The sequence below is a fragment of the Taurulus bubalis genome (assembly GCF_910589615.1).
Source record: "Taurulus bubalis genome assembly, chromosome: 2".
Lineage (NCBI taxonomy): Eukaryota > Metazoa > Chordata > Actinopteri > Perciformes > Cottidae > Taurulus > Taurulus bubalis.
In genome coordinates this window covers 35,752,105-35,774,455 of record NC_136590.1, presented here as the reverse complement: position 1 = coordinate 35,774,455, position 22,351 = coordinate 35,752,105, and the positions used below count along the sequence as shown (strand labels likewise).

Below are 22,351 nucleotides of genomic sequence, written 5' to 3'. Positions count from 1 at the left end.
CTCTGAAAATACCATCAGAACAGCGGTAAGTGTCAGTGTCCCCCAGAGGGTTTTATATGGTTAATTATCTCTTTGAGAAACCGACAGTTACCTTTGTGACCCGTATGCTAATACATGAGATACAAACTGGGGCTTGGGGTTAGCTGCTGATCAGATGAAACACGGCATTTGAGGAGGTCACTTGGGGCTTTAGCAAATTATAATGGGATTTCTTTTTGTATTTCTTTTTCTTTTACATTTTATAGACCAAACTATTAAAAGACATAATTTCTTTGAGTTAAAAAGAACATTTCCATGCAATTTCCAAATGATGTTTCCATACCGATTCCCAGGATCTTTCTTTTGAACTACTTAATCTAGCAACATATCCTGCAATATGATGTTTCTACAGAAATGTCCCCAGGTGTTCTTTCAAACAAAACAGGAACCCTCACTGATTGCTCCCAGATGGTATTTACTTGACCATGAAATGCCATTGAGACACAGACTGGGAATGTTGTTGGAACTAAATAAATTAAGCTGGAACATTACCAGGACATTTTTAAGTCGATAAAAAATGTTACCAGAGGGAGACCTTCACATGAATGTTGCATTATGTTTGCTGGGATTTATCATGGTGCCATTAAAAACCATACACTATCTCTGTACATTGATAGTGTATGGTAACAACATAATCCCTATACGATCATCAGGGTCACCACCCACACAGTTTTTAGTCATGACTGCATGAATCACACTGAAGCATTGCACAAATGAAACCTCTTGTGTTGATCTTATCGTGGATTTCCCTCCATATATGTCTAAATTTCATTGGATGGCAGGTAATCATGGATAGTTTGCACATGACACCCCACATGCATCGAGGTGATGACTGCTGATGCCGTGCCTTGAAGACCCGGGACAGCCTTCTGCTTTAAGATGCCCTCCCCGGACTCAATAAGTGGCCCAATCGCCTTCCTTTCCTAGTCACCTGATTCACGTACTGCCATTTTACACAAGTTTGACTGACACAAAAAAAAGAACCTGAATTGGCCTATCGGCAACCTCAACACATAAATACACCCTTTTGTAAGAAGATTAAAAAAACGGGGGGATGAAAAAAAAAGAATCAAAGCGACTAGGTTAGATGCAGCCAGCGCGGGGTGCTGTGTGGATCTGAGAGGCGTTCGCGGTCCGATCTGTGCGTTATAGCTTCAGAGGAGAAACGGCCGAAGAAGAGGAGAAAGGGGACAGGACAATGCTGTTTGATATCGTCTTTGAAAAATGAGTCTTCAGTCATAGGGGATGCCGCATAGATTTGATAATAATCACCGGTAGTGTTTCGAATATTGCCATCTTTATTTCCGATTCAGCTCTCGTGCGTATCCCGACGGCATCTCAGGGATATATTACAGTTTTCTGTAGTCCACATTGGCTTACCTCATTACAGGCTATTTTTGATGCAGGCCGCTCTTAATTATACATTTTAATTTATTTATTTTTTTACATCGGCTAATCTGTTTTTTTCCCTGCAGCTGGGTCACCCTGATGCTTTCCGACTGAATATTAAATGGTTCCCTGGATGTGACCGTCTTATGTTTTATTTGGCCGCCGCATGAATTCTCCCACCGGATCCTCGCCGGTGTACGCTGCCCTCCTCCTCCTCCTCCTCCTCCTCCTGCTCAGACGGCCGATTCTCGCAGAGGGCACTACCCCCCTCCCTGCCTCTAAAGACATTTTGATCGTCCTCCCCGGTTTCCCCCACCCGGACTCCTCGACCACCACTCCGCCTGCCTCCTCTTCCTCTTCCTCCACCACCACCACCACCTCCACCTCCTCCTCCTCCTCAGTAACATGTCGGGACAGTCTTTGACGGACCGGATCGCCGCGGCACAGCACAGCATGACCGGGTCTGCCATCAGCAAAGCCGTCTGCAAGGCCACGACGCATGAAGTCAGCGGACCCAAGAAGAAGCACCTTGACTGTAGGTTAAGCATGCCATCACTGGTTACTGTATCGATAGTCTGCATGCATCAAGCTACCAGCATCTTTCCTCACAAAGGATAGCTTGTATAAACAGCATCTGTTATGCTCCCCCCCTCTCTCTTTCTCATCCGGCCCGGTTATGTTTGCAGCCTCTTTAATTAGACACCACATTCCCTTAGATTAAAATGGGGTTTACGCATTAAATCATGTGCTACAGTGTATATGGCTATTAGTGTTACCAGTAAATGTGGATATGAGGAGAGGGGCAGCCCGTGCATGTCAGTCAGTGGAAATAGGCCACTCTGGTTTGGGCTAATCATATCGCAACCAGCCGTTTTACAGTGTAGGCCTATCCATTATTAACGCCACTATCAGCGGCACTGGATCCTCTCTCTGGAGACACTTCAGAACAAAATGTGCGTTATTTCTGCAGCATCGCCAACATCTTCTCTTAGATTTCTATAATGTCACATTCAAGTTCACTGTCATGTCCTCTGGTGCATTACAGTCATTAATGGATGTGTTACTGCTGTCAGTCTCGAGATGCTGGAGGAGCAGAGAGACAGTGTGTGTACTGTATAGCTCTGCTGGTGGGTGTTACAATGAGGCGTTTGAGCAGACAGATTCTTTATCTCCACATTCTGCTAATTAGCGTGTGTGCAAACTGCAGCATTTATATACACATGGGAAAAGGAGGATTCCCCACATGTAGATTTGAACAGAGATTATTAGGTTAGGTGGGTTTTCTGCCTCACTATAATTACTTGACGTGATCGATGGAGAGCACAGGTAATCAATGGGGCTGGGAGTCATTCACAGGCAGTCAGTCCGGACAGCTAGAACCGACAGACAGACACAGACGAGTGAATAGCAAGATGGCTAATCAAGAGGAAATCAGTCCGAGAGAAACAACAAGGCAGGTAGCCAAACAGCCTCAGAGTCAGTCATCCAGCTACACACCCAGCCAGTCAGCTGGCAAGTTTGGCAGTGGATTAGTCAGTCGTGTCCACAGTAGAGGTGACACTGGGAATTCTGGGCTCCCTCACAAGATGTGCCACCGGGCGCCTCAACACAATACATCTAAATCAGGGCTGTATCACTCTGTCCTACAAAAAAGGCCATTAAAGCGGGAAATAAACACCCAGTGGGGGAGTTTGAAAAGGTTCAGAAATGCACTTATGATGAAAAAGCCCTTTTGTGACTCTTGAATCGCAACACAGAGTAATTATTTCTGCTTTGATTTCATACAAATCTTATCTTGATCGTGACCACCACTAAAAGCTAATTATCTTGGTTTTTCAGTGTTACTGCTGTGGCTGTTTGTGAGGGATCAAATCTGGGCTGTTACAGACGAGGAATTCTAAAAGTACATTAGCCAACACTGACTATGATATTCATTTTCTAAAGAAAATCTAGCCAATTGTTGACTTTAAAATACAGTATTATCGTAAGTCCAGAAGAAAAATAACCAGTTAAAGGGCATCAAGTGATTGGCCCTATTATTGTTTTATTGTTGTGCTTCCTGCCGAAGTCACAGTTTTATAGGAACACAGTACCCCTGCAGTTATTAAATGGCAGAAGGTCGTCCACCTTCAGCACCAGCCATGAGTTGCAGTCTCTCGGAAACCAGTAAATGTCACTTAACTCAAGGTTGAGAGCAGATAGTCTTAAAATATAACTGGTTAATTTACATGACACATTTTCATCTATCAAATGGATTGAAAGAAAAGGTCTATACTGCATGCTCTCAAGGACAATGAAGTCTCTCGCATAATAGGTCAGTTTCTTCTGGTTGAGGTGGCTACACGAGGCGTTTCTGGCTCTTATTCTGATCATTAGTGGAATAAGAAGCTCCATGCCAAAGCAGAAACTCAAGGCCTGGCTCAATTCATCCCCCTGGAAGCCTGAATTGAATTTTTTAGCTGAATGAATGTTTTGTACGGGGACCATTCAGATGCAGCTGTTCTAATAGACACTGCTAGCTTTCACAATAAAACACTTTCCGTTTCCTTCTCGACGGGCCTCACTTCTCCATTTAGGACATGGTATAACATAGGACTCTCTGGCAGACGCTGCATTTTTAAGGTTTAATGGAAGACGCAGGGAGTTTGTGATCAGGAGGTCAGTGGATCGACAGTAATCCCTCGACTGACTAAGAGGACCGGGGTGGGGAAGTGAATATTGAATGCAAAGAAAAGGCAATGAACTCAACTGCTCTAAAGGTGCTTCTGATGAGCCAGCTGTACAAGAATGTGGGTCAAGCTCAGGTCTGAAAGTTCAGGTGTGTGTGACCCTCGCCCTCTTTGTGCAACTCACCCAGACCACCACTGGAGTCTTTTCTTATTCAACTTGCCTGGTTAAACAGTGTCATAAAAACTGGCAAAAACTTAATCTGTGTGTTGAGGTAATGGAGGGCTGCAGGTCTCAGCAGGAATGAAAAATAGAACAAAATAGGCTTAAAGGAACAACACATAATGGAACAGAGGGCAAATATTTAAAATCATATCCACTGGAACTAACTTCACGTTTACATCAGAACAAAAGCACCTGGGCATTGATTCTGAATCGGTTGACGTAGTCTGAGAGGTTTGATAAACACAAACAACGTTTCAATTGCCTTAAAAATATACTCGGCTTGTTATCGATCCCTCCCGGCACAGTGAAAAGAATAGATGAATTGCTGTGCCATTTCTCCAAATGCAATGCATGATGAATCAAACACATTGCTGGCCATTGAAGCTATTCAGAGTGTCTCACCGGCATCTCTTTTTCAATACATGACCTTGACAGACTGGTTGGTGACATAAACGGCCAATGTTGACTATTTACTACCTCACAGCAATGATGAGCATGACAGACGGAGTAATGGGATTTCAATTTCACAAGTCAGTATTCTGCATGGCTGAGATAGCGGAGAGCGGCGAAAGAAATAAGATGCATCACACATAGAATAGTAATCAGGCCAAAAATTACCTTATGCCCTGAAAGCAACACAGCTGTGTTATTCGGCATATGATTTATTTGGTTGTGTGTCATGGCTGTAATAGTGATGTACCGCGGACGCAACAAAACGTGTGGCGAATAATCAAAGGCCTTGTGTACCTTGATGGCCACATGTTTGGCCTTCCATCCAAATTAAGTGACATAGAGAAGATGTTGAAATGATGACAGAAGAATAGACTTTGATTCACAGGAATAAATGGATACCTCCACCCACTTACTCCCACATCTGTGTCAGTATAATGACCTCATCTTCCAATGCAATTTCATGTCGCAAAAATGACTTTATCTAAAGCCAAGGTCTTGAAACATCTTTTAAAAAGTTTTTATTGCATTTAAAATACTTCTAGTCACACATACTGTAAGACACTGGTTTTACATTTTACCTTTACAAATGCGGTGAATTTAACTTGATGACACCATGTTTTCATCTTGTTCTTTGTATTAACATTTGTACAACGTTATCCTTAATCATATTTCCAATTGTGTTATTGATGTACATTATATCCTTTGGACTGCAGTTCATCAATAATCCAAGTTGGCAGTCAATATTTCATCACATCCCTCTGGCAATCTGTCACACGTCTATGATTAAATCCTTGCTGATGCATTATCACCTAAAGGAATGCATGCAGGTGGACCCGACATTTGACTGAAAGTTTGAATGGCTTAGCTGTAATTGTATTCAAGTAAAGCATGAGTGCTTTGCTATTATTCTGAAAAGTGAAATAATACATTTAAACAAGTTATGATAGCTGCTCTGATAGGCTGTCCTTCGCCGCAGTAGTCTTTTGTGCTGAATGCTAACAGCAGCATTCAGGACAGCTGGCCAAAAGTGTCCAAAAAAGACTGACGGCTGAAGTGGTTTTTCACTCTGAACTGAATGTGTTACATCTGGTTGAACAAACTGTCACAAGAAAAAGAAAACATGCCACATAAATCCTCGCCCAATAGGTACAATTTATTTGAATAATATAATATATAATATTTCCATGTCAATATTTCCACCGCAAAAAAACATATTGGAAGTTGGTGAGGATTTAAAGTTAAACATAAAATATTGCAGCCGACATGTGAAGCTAGCCAATTTGTACATCTGCTAGCTCTTAATTAGCTCATGAAAAAAACAACAGAATCCAGCACAAATACGTTGCAATTCACTTTACACTTTTTTTTGCAGACAAATTATAACTAAGTACTGAATTGCATGCTTGTAAGCCACCATGCAGCTAAAATAGACACAGATTTCTCAAACTACCCTAAATGGCGCAGTATGAAAAGGTAAAGTGGACTAACATGGACATTCATGCAGCGATGCCGCTATTGGGCCGGAAAAGTGTGAAGCAGGGTCCACCTTACTGGTCTGTTTGTTCCCTTGTGACAGGAAACATGAATTAGCAGAAATCAATATTGTTCCATTAATTATTGAGCCAGGAAGGAAATTCACAAACCAACATTAACAATTACTAAAGCATGACTGAACGCTACTATTACCATGTACTGTTTTGATATTAATGCGCTGAAATTTAATTAGGAGAAATATAAAAAGTCCTTATTTATTTCTAGAGGTACGACAGCAGTAAAGTCAGAATTATAGCGGTCGTATATAAATAATGATTAGCATTTATGCATATGACACTTATGACATTTTTTTTGAAAATCATTTGATTTAAACATGTTTTCTACATGTTTCACTTTCAAATACTGGAAGTACACAAACCTTTATATTTCTCCCTCATGCAGGGAAGCACATGTTATGATGTTAATGCAGCAGAGTGAGAGCCAGACACGGCAGGCAAAGTTGGACGAGTCGACAAAGACTACAATCAATATTGTAGGAGTTATTATCGTCTGTGTTGTTGCCCCTGAGGTTTTCACACTGCTAAATAACATAAGTAGTAAAGATGAAGCATTAGCTGCGGTGAACTGCCGGTGCTCCGGTTGCCTCTGACATGCATCAAACACTTAACCGCGGTATCAACTGGCACTCTTTGGTATCCAGCATTTCAGTGGGCGCAGAAAACATCAGAGAGCTTTCAAATAAACCCTGATAACCTCTGATCCTGTGGACGAAACAGAACACGGCTTTGCCTCAGAAACCAAACCTGGCTTGACGTTTTCTCACAGTAACTCAGCATGCAAATGTCTCTCTCTGTCGCTCTTTGAAGACAAGTACACTTCCTCTCTTGTGGATTCACAAACTCAATCTGCATCCTTAAATTTAGTTTTATTTATTTGTTATTATATATGTTGGTGTTCTTTTCCATGCTGTGCTCCGCTGTCAAATTCAAGTAAAATTGCTTCTTGTCAGTACAGTACAGAGACGATTATGTTCATCTGAACAGTGATTTTCAGAGTAGAATAGTGAGATAAATGTAATTGGTTTATCCATAAAAGATCTTTAACGTCATTGAAGAGATTGTATGAAGTCACTCTACAAGCGCACAATGCAGTCCATTTACAACACAGTCCAAGGCTTTACTGTAAAACACATACGGTCGAGTTTCAGAGAAAAAAATAATCTTTGTAATTGGAGATTTTAACCTTTTCCTTTTCGTAATCCAACTGAATCACAGCTAAATAAGCTTTGCTTAAGCTTTTGCTTATGCAGTATACAGGGCTCATAAACGTGTTTCTGCTATTTAAAAGCTTGGTTCCTAAACTAGGGAGTAAGTCAATCTTTGAGATTAAACAGAGGCCGAACATACTTCACATTTTTATCTTTTGCCGGAGAAATCCTTGAAGAATTTAGGGCCTTGTTCCACCAATCTGACCTCATTGTATGTTTTGTGCTCACTGCTGAATTTTGAATGACCTTCTCTCTTTTGCTTTTCAAATTGATCCGGTTCCTGAGTTAACTTGGTAGTTCTTCATTTAAAATACACTCTGAGCCGGCCATTTTGTTGGACCTTTTAAATCCAACACGCAGCAGAACGTTGAGTTATTTTACTTTTCAAATGTGTTCCACATTCACTTTGAACAGATGGTGTACACTCTGAATGAGAGTCTCATTTGGTAAACATGGGGAAGTGCGTTCAACTTGCATTCTCTCTAATAGCCATCAGGGGGCGCCTCCTCTGGTTGCAAAAATAAGTCAGATTATATAGAAGTCTATGAGAAAATGAATCTACTTATCACTTTATTTATTACCTCAGTAAAATTAGTTTATGGTCTCAATCACTAGCTTCATGTCTCTATCAATATAGCATGGTGTTCATTTTGTAAATTATTGTCCCATTTAGATTAACATAGACAATAAAGCGGGGTATGCTTTAGGCGGCTACCTTGTGATTGACAGATTGTTACCATGGCATTGTCCGGTCTGGGAGTGATCTGTGTTTCCGTCTTACAACTTTAACCCGTTCACAGTGTGTTTCATTCATTGTAATGTTTTGGTGGCCTAAAAATGTCCCGTTCAGTTGTTCTTAGCTCCACCTTCTCATTTCACTTCTGGAAGCGAAAAACAAAATGGCGACGGTCAAAAATCAAGATGGCGACGGCTAAAATGCCAAAAAGACTACGCCTTATTCTTATATAAAGTTTAAGGTTTTGTTCTATTATTGTTGACAAAGATGCTTTGGAAGAAAACTGTGATTCAATATTCATGATAGGGCTAATAGTTTGACCATTGGTTTCAACGTATGCATCCATTGTTGATGTTGAATTGACTTTGTGACGTAACTTTCCTCCTTCTCAGTTGACTACTGGCATTTTGGTTGATAGTAAGTAACACTGTTGACTATTGAATAGAAGCCACAACATGGATTTTGTGATACAGTAGGTTCTGATTCATCTATTCGTCTATTCAGTCTCTATCATTAAATAATAATTTATTCATTGATTTGAGTGCTGATATTGAGTGAGTCAAAATGAATGCACCAGTCGATAAGACTGCCTTCATCGACTAGGTTCATTCATTCCATCGATTCTCAATAACTCAGCCCGTACACTCTCTAAGGTAATAAATTATGATATTGGCATATGGCTGGTGCGTTTATTCATAGTGACTTAAATAAGTGAAAATACAGAGTTTGAGCTGAAGGACACATAGCAGTCAAACCTGCAACTTTAATGATGACCTCTAACCTCTTGGCCACACCCCTGTTTCTATAATCTTTATTTATCTTAAACTAAAACAATGATCGGTTTATTCTTTTACAGCGTTCTCTGCATGTCCAGAATATTTATTGTTGTTTGTTTTGTGTCCTTCAGACCTGATCCACTGCACCAATGAGCTGAACGTCAGCATCCCCCACCTGGCAGACACACTGCTGGAGCGCACAGCCAGCAACAGCTGGATAGTGGTTTTCAAAGCGCTCATCACCACACACCACCTCATGATGTACGGCAACGAGGTGAGCAAACGGAAAGTCTTTACATAGCAAGCTTGCTTTTATAGGATCAAATATGTTATTAAGTGGCCTCAACAGAAAGAAACTTTCAAAATGTTATAATGATGTCATGATTTGTCAATTTTCCATTAGTCAATGGACAGAAAACCAATCAAAAACAATTTAGGTAGTCTATTCATTTTTGGGAATACTAAATACAGATGAATTGCTAATGTAATGTTAGTTGCAGACCAACACAAGATGATAAACTATTAATGAAGCATTAGAAAAGTGCACATGGGAGTCAATGAAAGGATGAAACAAAGACATTTCCGGTGCAATCTACTGCTCTCTGAGCCTCCGCCTCCATACGCACAAACATGAAAAAGAGAGACTGATTGCCAATCGGCTAGCTCGAGTCATTGATCTGTCCGGAAACTGACATTTTGCTCACAAGGTTGGAGCAATTTCTCTCCAACTCTTGCAGCGAGTTTCTCTGAAGCGGTGTCTTCCACATGTGCAACAAGGACTGATGATGTATACCGCTGACATTTCAATGGCCGGTGTGACAAATCACCTCGCTCCGCTAGCTAGCGCACACCACAGGGGCCACGTCCCAAACATCAAACACGCTAAACGAAGAGTGTCTCAGATCAGAGAGAGCGATTACAGCGGGGACCCTGACCCTCTCAAAGTTTTCAAACAACAAACTTTTTGCTGCACAAATAGTGACGGGATGTTCTGTAACTGTAAGGGTTAAAGGGCTCAATGTGATGCATTTACTGTCAAAACAGGATGCTGGAATGGGATCATTGTTCAGTCTCACACCGACCTTTAAAAACAAGGGCAGCCGACTCTCTGTGGAATGCTGGTAAAGCTGCAGCTCCTGTCTACAAACAAACCTTCACTTTGCGTGACACAGGCGCTGTTATTGTGTCTGAGTGGACACACTGGATGTTGTCAGGGAACCGCATCAGATAAGCCACTAACTCTTTCCTCTCTTTTTATTCCACCAGAGATTGATGCAGTACCTTGCCTCCAGAAACACACTCTTCAACCTCAACAACTTTCTAGATAAGGCTGCACTACAAGGTAATTTAATGCTGTTTGGCTGTTCGTAAACTCATCAGTGCTGTACGTCTAACATAATGACTTTATGTCTCTCCATGGCTCCGTAACGCTATCAATAAACCCATTTCAGAGTTGATTTCAAAGGCAAGCTACGGTCCGGGATTGAAAAACGACAGATAAATGTACCTTTTGTTGGAGACAAGAAGCTGCTGAATGTTACTGAAAATGGAGACCCATGACTGTAATTAAATATACTATATAATATATCTGGAAAGCTGACGGTAAAATGGTGCAAAGGCCAGTTTGGAGAAAATCAGATTGCTCGTGGAGAAGTTAGTCCACTTCCTATGAGATTATAGCTTCTTAACCTGTTTTGACAATAGGCCGAGGTGACCTGTCTCTAACTGCAGCGCCCCCTCTGTGCCCCCGCAGGGTATAACATGTCAACTTTCATCAGACGCTACAGCCGCTACTTGAATGAAAAAGCCATGTCTTACAGACTAGCAGCAGTGGACTTCACCAAGATGAAGAGAGGGTAACAAACTCAACACACACGTCACATATACGGAGAGGCATTATGGGATTTTTCAACCAAAGAGGATGGGATTATTATTTTCCACTTTACAGCAGATGGTGGTCACACCAAGTGTTTTTATTGTCATGCTTTACTTCAGAAAACATGTGATTCAACATCCAAAGGCTAAATCTGTTTGCTATGTAGTTGATCAAGACAGCCAACAAAGAAAACTTTGTCTTATTTGACAGTTTGTGGGTTGAAAAGCACAACAGACACCCACTTGTATGTGCAGAAGCCATGAAAGGTGAATGTTTTGTGATATGTCCCCTTTAAAGTGTGTTTTTTTATGCAAGAGTGTATATCTAAGGGACTGTCTTACACACGTACACACCTGGTCTACAGGCCTAATAATCCCTGTGTGTGTTGCATGTGTGTTTGTGTGCATGTATTCTTCTCTAATACCAGAGCTGAGGGTGTGATGCGCACCATGAACACAGAGAAGCTGATTAAAACTCTGCCAATCATTCAAAACCAGCTGGACGCACTGCTGGATTTCCAGGTAAAACATCTGGCTTAAAGACTCAACACTTGAATTTAAAATATTTTAATAGCTTGATCCAATCTCATTTATTTCTGTCTTTCTCCAGCCGAACTCCAATGAACTCACCAACGGAGTGATCAACACAGCTTTCATGTTGCTGTTTAAAGACTCCATACGGTTGTTTGCTGCTTACAACGAAGGGGTCATCAACATGCTGGGTAAACCACACATACGATACAGCCGATACAGAAGTATTTATGCACTAATCTGTCTCACAAGCCTGTAGTCACTGGATGTAGACTGCAGGTATGAGCCTGCCATCGGCCGCCAAGACTGTTGTGATTGTTTTAAAGAAATGCAGACAAGCCGCAGCGTTTTTTCCCCTGTACCAGAATGATAATGCGTGGAGCCAGACCTTGCTTTAGCGCTGACACAGCGCTGTTTGGAGATAGGTCTGGCTATGCGAGACAAACAAGACTGTGGCTCCACTCAATCCTTTCTTAAAAGGGGAAATCAATTTATTCTCCGACTGTATCTGTGTCCAATTAAAGATCACCTTCTTTTCTTGCATTAATTATTAAGCCAGTGAGGAGTCAGGGGCCAAGAGCAGACTTTTGAATGAGGACTTAATTGATTAATTAATTAATTGACTTGATCTAAAGTACTTCAGCTATGGTTAAATGTTTACTCGGTCTCTATGAGGAATATATTTGAGCCTACATCTGCTCCAGTTTTGCGGGATTAACAATGCCAGGTTGCTTTTTAAGCTTTTAAAAAAAAGATATACACTTTCTAAGATCATCATGTAGCACCTCAGTGGACTAGATGATGCTTTCCCCTGATTTGTCAATAAACAGTGCTTCTGTGCTGATTCTGTTTTTTTTGATACATAGAGAAATACTTTGACATGAAGAAGAACCAGTGCAAAGAAGCGTTGGAGATCTACAAGACTTTCCTCAACAGGATGACCAAACTGTCTGAGTTTCTCAAAGTGGCAGAGGTAACGTTCGTTTGTCCTGCTGCTCCTCCACGGAGGAAACAGAGTTATACGCCATGGAGAGGGCGAGAGTATCTGTCTGGGGCGAATCTCAACGGCCTCCTATAAAGGCATCGTCATGTTCAATTATAATTTCATCCCATTTCTCAGAAGAATTTCACCTGCATAGAAAATCCACTTAAACCTGTTGAGATTCGCTCCACACCTCTGTTACCCTTTGGATCTGATTTACGGTTGCTATTTTCCAACCTAAAACGGACCGTAGATCAGCGTCCAGGGGCTCTCCTTAATCTTCCTAAGTCTTTTTTTGCCTCTAGATTTCCCTCATGTTTCTGTCCTTCTCTTGCCCTGACCAGGGGAGGGAGTGACTCCATGACAAGTGATTAATGGCTGAGTCTTAGCCTATCAGAGAGTCACTCATGTAGAGCTTCGAGTTGAGGGACCCTTCGCGTGCTGCCTGTTCACATGCCTGCACTGCATGCCCAAGCAAGCTCTTTTTCTATCTCTATCTCTGTCCTCTTCCTCTTATTTTTATTTCCTCCCTTTTCTTTAAAAAAAAAAAACCCTGTTATAATGGCTGTTATCCAGTGAACAGTTGCAGTCCTTGCTAGACTGAATATAAACAGTGTTATCCTGCCTAGTATTATCCCGTGCGCCGTCTTCAAAAGCTTTCTCTCTGCTTGGTTTCGTTCCTATTTGGAAGGTTTGGGGTGCAGCCTCTCGATCCAAAGAAAAAAACTACAACAGACTAACGTTGACTTTAAGGACCCATTCATTTTATCTGTCTAACAAAATGTGTGTTTGTCTGTTTGTGTGTCATCTGTGCCCTCCCCTTTTCTCTTTCTGTTCAAAGTCAACATTAGTTGAGTGTCTTCCTTTTGGATGTTTCTTACCTCGCAGTCACGTGACCTGTTGTCTGCCCTCTCTGCCCTGCCTGTTCAATCAGTCGGTGTGCTCAGCATTCATTTCAAACCAGTCTCCAGATCTCAGTGTGTTTGTGTGTGTGTGTATTTATAAGTGTGTGTGTTTGTACATAAACTGTGTATATGTATATATATCGGTGTTTGTATGCGTGTGCATGCGCCCTCCTCCTCTGTTGTCTTTTATTTGTTTTCCTTTCCAGCCACTGCATGAAGTAATGAATGCTTGAGTTTGATTCTTCTTTCTCCCTCCTCCTCCTCCTCCTCTTCCTCTTCCTCCTTCACACGCCTCTTCCCTTTTTTATAATTTGTTTTACTCTGTTGGATTTTATTGCTTTATTCCTTGTTTTATTATTACATTTGGTTTATTTTTTATTTTGCCTCCCTCCTCCCTCCCCTACCCCTCCCTCCTTTTTTGTGACACAGCGAGTTGGGATAGATCAGGGCGACAGCCCCGATCTCACACAGGTCAGTCTACATCTCATCTCAATCAGTCAATCAACCAATCAGTCAACCAGTATTTAAATCCGTCAAGTCAATCCCATAATGCTTCATTCTAAGCGCTCCCGTTCCCTACTCACCCTACAGACCTGCCCACACTGCAGCTGCCATGTCCTCCTCTCTTCTTCACTCTCCTTAACTTCTTCGCCTTTTCTCCTTTTCTCTAGAATAGAGAGGAAACTATAAATGAAGACCTGCATATAGCCTTGAAGCACATTTATTTATTCACAATTTGTAAGCATTAGCGCAGGAATTATATTTTTATCATAATCGAAATCTTTGCAAAACAAATTTTACTCTTCGTTAATATTTTGAAAGCAGCTGTATGCAGCTGAATATCAAATGTTTTTAGCCTCTTTTTTTTTTTTTGCATATTCCTATTTTAGACATCCATGACCGGGGTTTATTATTTCCTCAGCAGTATATCTGCCATTTTCCCAGTGTAAATATCAAGGCTTGTCTCTTCATTCAAAGGCTTATCATATAAATAAGTCAGCACAGCTTTATGAAATAGGTTTTTGCCCACATAAGCAGTGTTCAAATAATTTCCCTGGAAAGATTATGTCCCGTTGCATTAGCTGTGGGGAGAGCAGCGAATGGTTTTTATTAAATAGGTCTCTGCAAATATGACTTGGATAGGTGTACATAATGCCATCATAAGCACTGCATATCATGCTGAAGGCCGCAAATACAATTCATCCTTTTCAGTGGAACCATAATTGGATGTTTACAATGTGAGAAATCAGGTAACATACTGAAAGGGGACAACTTTTTTAAATTAATGTCATGTCTGTAGTGCTTAAGAAGACCTTATATGCCCTTATTCAACAACATAGTGACCCATGCCTTTACTGAGCTCTAGATATGTGTCTGTTTTACTTTTAAACCTTCAGCATATTCTAGATTTCTCTGAAGAAGGATATCCAGAATTCGCATTTTACTCTCTTTCCCCCTTAAAATAAGTATATGAGAAATCTTTTCTTTGCTTGTTGTGTTTTCGTTATGATCTCTGGTACTGAAATGTAAGGCTCTAGATGAAAAACGTGGTATCACATAGTGGTTCAAATGAACCCATCCATCCCTTTTGTTTTACAATAAAGAGTGCTGGCCCGCTGCTCGATGTGCATACCTGGTTTTTCACCAGATGTTTACATTTCACTGAGTTAACTTCCTTGGCTTCCAGTGGGATACCATTTTTGTATTTCGCTTTTAGCTGCTGCCTAATTTCCAAAATGAATAAATTCAAAAGATGTTGATTTGACTTTTACCCTAACGTGGAATCCACCAGTTAACTCTTGATTTTTGGACTGTGATTTTCTTTACCCGTGAGCGTGTGTAAGTGTGTGTGTTTAAGATAGCATTTGTGCACTGCTGGCCTCTGCATGGGCTCGTTAGACGGTTCAGAGACGTGTTTGTGGTGTTTCTACTCTGGAGCCCTGCAGAAACAACGCTCTGCTGCTCTGTCCTGACCTGTCAGTCCCGCTGTGGACTCGTTTGCATGATCCAAGGCTGATGTTTGCATGCCGATGAACCAAACCTGATGAAACCAAATGCAAAAAAATTAAAATAAAAGAACAAACAGCTGTTGTAGAGTAGATAATGAATCTGAGGGCAATGTCTTAACTTTTGCTGCCGCTTTGTGCGCGTATGTGGGTGAGTGAGATGAAATGAGGAGGTGAGGAGATGGGAGTGAGAGAAAGCGGTTTGTCCCATTTTGTCCACTTGGCTGTGGTTCTAATGATACTCCATCAACTCCCCTCCCATTTACACCCCTCAGGCTCCCAGCTCTCTCCTGGAGGCTCTGGAGCAGCATCTAGCCTCTCTGGAGGGCCGGAAGCTCAAGGACCTCTCCACAGCAAGCAGGTAAGATCTGACCATTAACAAGCTCCTCGGATCTGCTGCACCAGACACCTCATCCTATTACTGAAATTACTCCTGGTACTACAACAAGTACTACCGCCGTCAGTGGGCTACTTCTGTAAAACTACCACTTTTATTACAAACAAACAATGATTAAGAGTTTTGTGTTATGAGCTCTGTGATGGTTGATTGAGACACAGAGATGCTTTGCGCTAAATGCTAATGCTAATACAGCATGTTTACAGTGAAAATACTAACAGGTTGATGTTTTGCAGGTAAAGTTTAGCATTTTAGTGTAGTGTATTGGCATGCTAACATTTTAGCTAAACACAAAGTTTAGTAATGTCGGTAATTAGTTTTGCAGGGATTTCACGTGCTGAACAATTAGACAAATTCAAATTTGGACTTCACTAAATGGTTTCAATTCGTCCTAAAGGGAACATGGAAGTCTGTTCCAAATTTTACTCAAAGTTTTATTATACAGTACTAAAGTAAAGTGCTTAATACTAAGATATAAGTAAAAAAAAAATAGGTTAATTAACATCTGCTCAGGGTAAACAATAGCTGCCTTAAAAATGTGATGACATCATACATGACTGTTAACGTGAATGACACATGTAGGCTAAAAAAATAATAAAATACATGTGAACATACTGTATAACTTTGCGAACAACGCAAAATCCTATTTCTTTGGAGCTTTTACTGGCACAGGGTTGTATTTCACATCACTTTTTCGTTTAAAAAGCAAATCCGTTTTGTGTCACTGCCTCAGAGGAAACATTAGCTGACAGTGAAAATTACTATCATTACTATCTGATGATGTGTCCTGATTGTCGTGGTGATATCCAAACCTAGATGGTCATTGGAATAATGCTTTGTTTGAATCACTATGTGTTTTATTTATGTGAATATTCGAGCACGTTCAGATATAAAAATAACCAACTCTGTAAAATAGCAAAAAAAAAATGTTTAATTAATGTAATCTGAACATTTAGCAGTAACTCTGCAGACCACCAGGTGCTCTGAGGCTCAGATAGGTTTAAAATAGCTGCATTGAATTACGGCTTTATTCAGGTTGATGCAACCTTTTGCGACCTACCATAATACTAACCATGACGCATAACAATGTCAACCTTAATTTATTCCATTGTTGTGCAATTATGTACTGTTTCTTATGAATCTCAATTACTTTCCTTGTACCTTTCATAGTGTATCATCTAGTCACAATATAAATGTCCAATAATTTCTTATCTCTAACTGTTTGGTTTTCTCAACAGTGAGCATGACAGCCTCACACAGCTGCAGGATTATAGCCTTATTAAAATAAAGTTAAGGTCACAACGCATTATAAAGTGGAACTCTGTAAAAAAAAGAGCATAGACAAACGAAACAAAGCAACGTAGCAATCAGCTTTGCTTAAATGTGTGTCTGCGTCGCACTTTTAGATCCAACACCTTGTCCAGTGCAGTGTCCTCTCTTTCCAGCACTGGGATCTCTCTCAGCCGCATGGACGACAAGACAGAAGACAACCGACTGCAGCAACACAAGGTAAGACATAGAGACGAGGTTACATACCAACAATATTGTACTCAATGAAATCACAATGTGATCGTTGTGAGTTCACATACCTCTACACAGATTAACAGTGTTTCCTTTCATGTGAGAAAAAGCACACTGACACCTTTTTTGATTGTGTGAAGTCTTTTTGTCCTCCACACTGCTGTTGGAGTTGAATGGACAGGTGCATTAGTCCTGCAGTACAGTGCAATACACTGTCTGTGTTTGGCTGCTGGCCCGTACTGTCGAGCTGCACAGAGAATGACAATGAAGTCACAATCTCAAGACCCTCTGCAGTGGATTTCTCATTCAAACAAAGAAGCACCCAGGAATAGAAATGTTTTTAATGGCTACATTTTATTTGGTTCTTTTTCCAGAGCAGGGTTAACGCGATTCTCGTGTGCTGCAAAAGTATTTACCTATATATCATAATGTACTGACGATGCTTCCCATTGCAGGAGGACAGTCATAAGGTGAACGATATTCAGACACCCAACATGTCACCCAGCACCCAGTCAGTGGGCAGTGCCAACAGCAGCGGAGGGGCCACAGATCTCTTCTCCAACTCACCAATCGTACCAGTCAGCAACCAGTGAGTCTAACATCTGCAGTGTAAAGCTGCGACAAAGGGAACGTCATCTGTTTGTTGCAGAAAGACTGCAGATCTTCAACAAGAGGCCTGGTTTTCATTATAGATCAGATTGTTTTATAATGGTCTTTTCTGGTGATATAAAAATGAAATGAGAAACAAAACTGTCTTGTCTTCCCAATTTTCCTCTCTGCAGTGTGCCAAACCTGACCAGTGAGCTGTTCACCCTGCAGCCTAACTACACCCCAATCCAGACCACACACACTGTGCCCAACAACAACAATGCCTGGGGAGGTAGGGCTGCATACACAACCAACCAAACACACACACACACACACACACACACACACACACACACACACACACACACACACACACACACACACACACACACACACACACAAATATAATCATGCAAAAATACAAGGGCGCATGCAAATGAACACACACTACTCAGAGCTGGATCAGCTATGTCCAGTTGCTTCATGCTCTTGACTCATTTCCCCTCTTTTCTCTTTTCATGTTCCCATGGTAACCTTTGGATGTCAGGCGACCTGCTAAAGCCAGCCCCACCCTCTCACATTCACAGCCCTGGAATCCATATGCACTCTGGGAAAATGTTGCCCAATGATTTGGACTCTTCATTAGCCAACCTCGTTGGTAGTGAGTATGCAGAATCTCGCGAAATATTCAGTCACCGCTTCCATTTTGATCTGTCATCCTTCTGCGGCTCTGCTTCCATTCAGCGCATGTGTTTATTTTTTCTTTCTCTCAGATCTGCAGTTTGGGGGGATGCCAGCTAAAAAGTGAGTGGGCTTTCCTGACATCTAAGACTTCGCCACAAGCAAATGATTCAGCTGTCCGTCCAATTTGATCACTTTTTAAACTCTTTTATGATTCATTAGGCCGGAGCTCCAGTGGAGTCAGCTGGTGGAGAAGAAGCCAACAGGAGGCGGCTGGCAGTCAAAAACCATGTGCACTAGCACCAACTGGACTCACACCACCCATCCCATGGCACCTGCACCCATGCCCCACCCTCAGATGGTAAATTAAAAGCTACATTTGCACAGTTGTGTGTGTGTGTGTGTGTGTGTGTGTGTGTGTGTGTGTGTGTGTGTGTGTGTGTGTGTGTGTGTGTGTGTGTGTGTGTGTGTGTGTGTGTGTGTGTGGCATCGCAGCTTGAAAACTCACAACTCACTCATTCTCCTGTTAGTTATGAGCAGGACACTTTATACTATTATGATTGGGTGCACTCTACTTAAAAGCTGTGAAAGATTACATTCAAGATTAAAAGCTATTCGGTTCACGATGATGTAAAAAAAAAAGCTGCCAGTGTTTTGGTATATTTTCTCAAAAGAAGAAGAGAGAAGGTTTCATGAAATCTTAATTTGCCAGTGCCTTCATCATTTAAAGGGTGCGAGTGTTAAACGAAATGTAACATCTATTTTGCCTCTGGGAGTTACAAAATAACTATTACAAATTACAAATTAAATGACAATGAAGTCACTATATTATATAGGGTCAGGTCTGTGAATGTGGCCATTTTGTCCGGGAAGCTCTACCGCACTGCTCTAGCAAAAGGAGTTTGGTATTGTGTATTCATTTGGTGGCATCCATCATTCTGTCAGAGAAGTCAGTTTCTCCTAATAGTCATATATCTCATTCTGAAATGAAACTCGTTAAATGTACCTGTTGGCCAAATGTAACTTTCCACTGCAGGGCTTTTTAAAGGAGATCCAGAATGTGTGTATGTCCTTTGTGCTCCACTCTAATTATCCAAAAGTCTCTTCCATTCAATCTGGTTTCATCTTTTAATTTTCGTCTGATTGACCTCGCGACTCAAACTGCTCATTCATTCAGCAAATGGCTCCGAAAGCCGGCGACACGACAGGAATTTAAAGCAGAAGTCTTTTGAACATGAGGAATGGGCAACGGTCTGGTTTATCTTCTCTGCTCATGTAGAGAAAAGGCCCGAGCATGGCTTTTATTGTTGTAACTCTCTTTCTCTGTATCTCTCCACAGAATGGGATGATCTATACTGGCTACGTAAGTACATGTATTCACTCCACCTCCCCATCCCTGTTCTTCAAGCACTGGATTTAATCCTGACATCCTCCAAAAATCTTTTTTTATATGCCTGTGACACTTTTCGTATTAGGCTCTGTATTGTTGATGATACATGAATTATCAGAGGAAATGGAAATAATGTTGCTCATTGTGCTGCCTTGGCATTGTGTTTCATCCCTTGTGGCTGCCAATCTTTTCCCTCAATTCTACGCTGTAAGATATTACACCTCTTTTTGTTGCTGAGGATTCAGTGTCTCACTCCACAAAAACAAATGTGAAAGAGAGTCAAGAGATTTCTGTCTTTGTTTGGGAGACTTCTTTGACAGGTTAGACATGAGGCTGACAGTATCAGGATTATATTTGTAATCAACTTTCAGGTCAAGCTTAAGACTGGACCTCAGCCAGAAAGGGGTTTATTGTGTTCCTCTCCTTTTTCCAACAGGCTCCTGCACCAGTGGCTTTTCCTATGACGTCACCCCAAGTGCCTGTGTATGGAATGGTAAAGAACAGCTTTAATATCAATCCTTCATCCATACTCAGCTGGCATGACTCGACTCTAAATCTGAAACATTGTTATCTCCTGTCCACTCCCCCGCTGACCAGCTCCCTCCTCAGATGAGTCATCAGATGGGGGGTGTCCCCATGATGCAGCCGCAGACTGTCATGTACAACCAGCCGGTCCTGAGACCCACCAACCCTTTTGGACCCATGCCAGGGACACAGGTAACACATACGCACATGCACACACAATTATCTCAAGATATGTAGTCATGTTTAGGAGAAAATAAAGAAGGTGTGAGGCGAAACAATCCAAACCTAAACTTGACTGAACTTTGGGGCTTTGGAGTGTGTACCTTAAAAGAAAGTAGTAGCTATCGTCAATTATCCGGGGGATATTGAACACTTTTCTGGGAAGTGTAGGAAATAACTAATGTCAGCCGAAGCAGGCAAGGCACACTACAAAAACAACCTGGGTAGACCCAGTAAGAGTAGGACATGCTTCATTTATATATAACTATAGCAGCAGAACAACAACCAAGATTGGATGTTTTTCTTTTAACTGTATTTGCTTCCTGTTTGCACGTCTTCTGGCAGAATGGAGGCACTCAGTCATAGCTAGTTTTAACGACTGATAAGTAATGTCAAGGTGAGGACAATCCCGAGAAGCAGCATGAATCATGTTGTCAGATAATTGAACAGCGTGTGAAGATAGTGTTTTACACAGCGAGTTAACCGTCAGTTCGTACATCCACAAGTCTCTCAGGAGAACAAACAAGTATATTTTGACCAATTATTCACAACAACAGAAGGAGAATAATTGCTGACTGAGCACCCACGCCCATGTAAAGTTGTTTTCCTGGCACTGCGGCAGGTAATATGCTTGTCAGTTGATGCCTGAACACTTGATGGGGTGTTTTGTCAAACTAAATTACTCTCCATTCTCCTCCCATCCTCTGCAGATGCACTTCATGTAGGGATGATGTTGTAACCATGGCAGCAAAGCCAAGAGAGAGAAGGCGAGAGGAAAGAAATGGAAAGAGAAAGAGCGAAAGAAAACAAATCCAGAACCAAATCCAGTGCTGGAGGAAGAAAGAGGAAGACGTAGAAGAAATGGGAGGGGAGAGGAAGAAGGAGAGGAGGACCAGAGGATGGATAAAAGATGAAATGCTGTATCTGTTTCCATGTAGCCTCGACATCTAATCTCCTCTCCTCTCTCCATGTGGCTAATGATCTCTCTGTCTTTTAATGGGGTACCAGAGGCTCCGCATCAATCCCACTCATCCTCTGTTTGATTTGCCAATTAAGACGGCGATTATGACCTGCGATGACAGCTCTATGGAAGTGCAGAGGCTCTACTGCCACTTCCCGACCTCCTCATCCTGATCATTTCCTGTATAAAAAACATACCCACTTCAAACTCGGAGGACACGCGCCTCTTTCTCTGATTGGATTGTTTGCTGGCACTTTACTCAATGTGAACTTTGCCAAGAGTGTGTGTCTGTGTAGGTGATTTTAGCGTCTTGTTCAGATTGGTTCCCGGTTGTGTGTCATTCATCACCTGATGTCAGAAGTAATCAATTTGAATGTGTGTGTGTGCGAGTGTGTGCGTTTCCTTTTTCTACATTTCAACGTGCTGCATCAACATTACCGTTTGAGTCTTTTTATGAGCTCCATTTGTTCTTGATTGCCAACTTCACATCAACGATCCGACGTGGAGCGATACTTTGTGGGTGCGCCTGTGAGTGTGTGGATGGACGTGGCTGTGTCGGGTGTGTACTGTATGTGTTTCTCTTTTGGTACCTGATGTTGTTACCGTGTTGCCAGGTACCAACGTGTTACTGCACTGGAACTAACTGATGAAAGCACTGAGCCAGATCCAGGCATCGCATTTGGATGTAAACAAACCTCATACACTAACTTTGCTACTTGGGGTC

At 41.6% G+C, this 22,351-nt stretch overlaps 1 protein-coding gene across 1 annotated transcript; it reads left to right on the top strand.

Moving 5' to 3' along the window:
* Nucleotides 1-1,833: 1,833 nt before the first annotated feature.
* Nucleotides 1,834-21,800, top strand: LOC306753963 (phosphatidylinositol-binding clathrin assembly protein-like; the record flags this gene model as incomplete). Its single annotated transcript, XM_079237876.1, has 19 exons — nt 1,834-1,963; nt 9,178-9,320; nt 10,313-10,388; nt 10,800-10,902; nt 11,350-11,443; nt 11,532-11,643; nt 12,319-12,425; nt 13,769-13,810; nt 15,621-15,706; nt 17,149-17,251; nt 17,719-17,852; nt 18,046-18,143; nt 18,399-18,512; nt 18,625-18,655; nt 18,755-18,893; nt 19,872-19,895; nt 20,359-20,415; nt 20,520-20,639; nt 21,675-21,800. 19 exons carry the CDS (start codon nt 1,834-1,836, stop codon nt 21,798-21,800), a joined length of 1,839 nt encoding a protein of 612 aa, XP_079094002.1.
* Between the last annotated feature and the right edge of the window lie 551 nt (nt 21,801-22,351).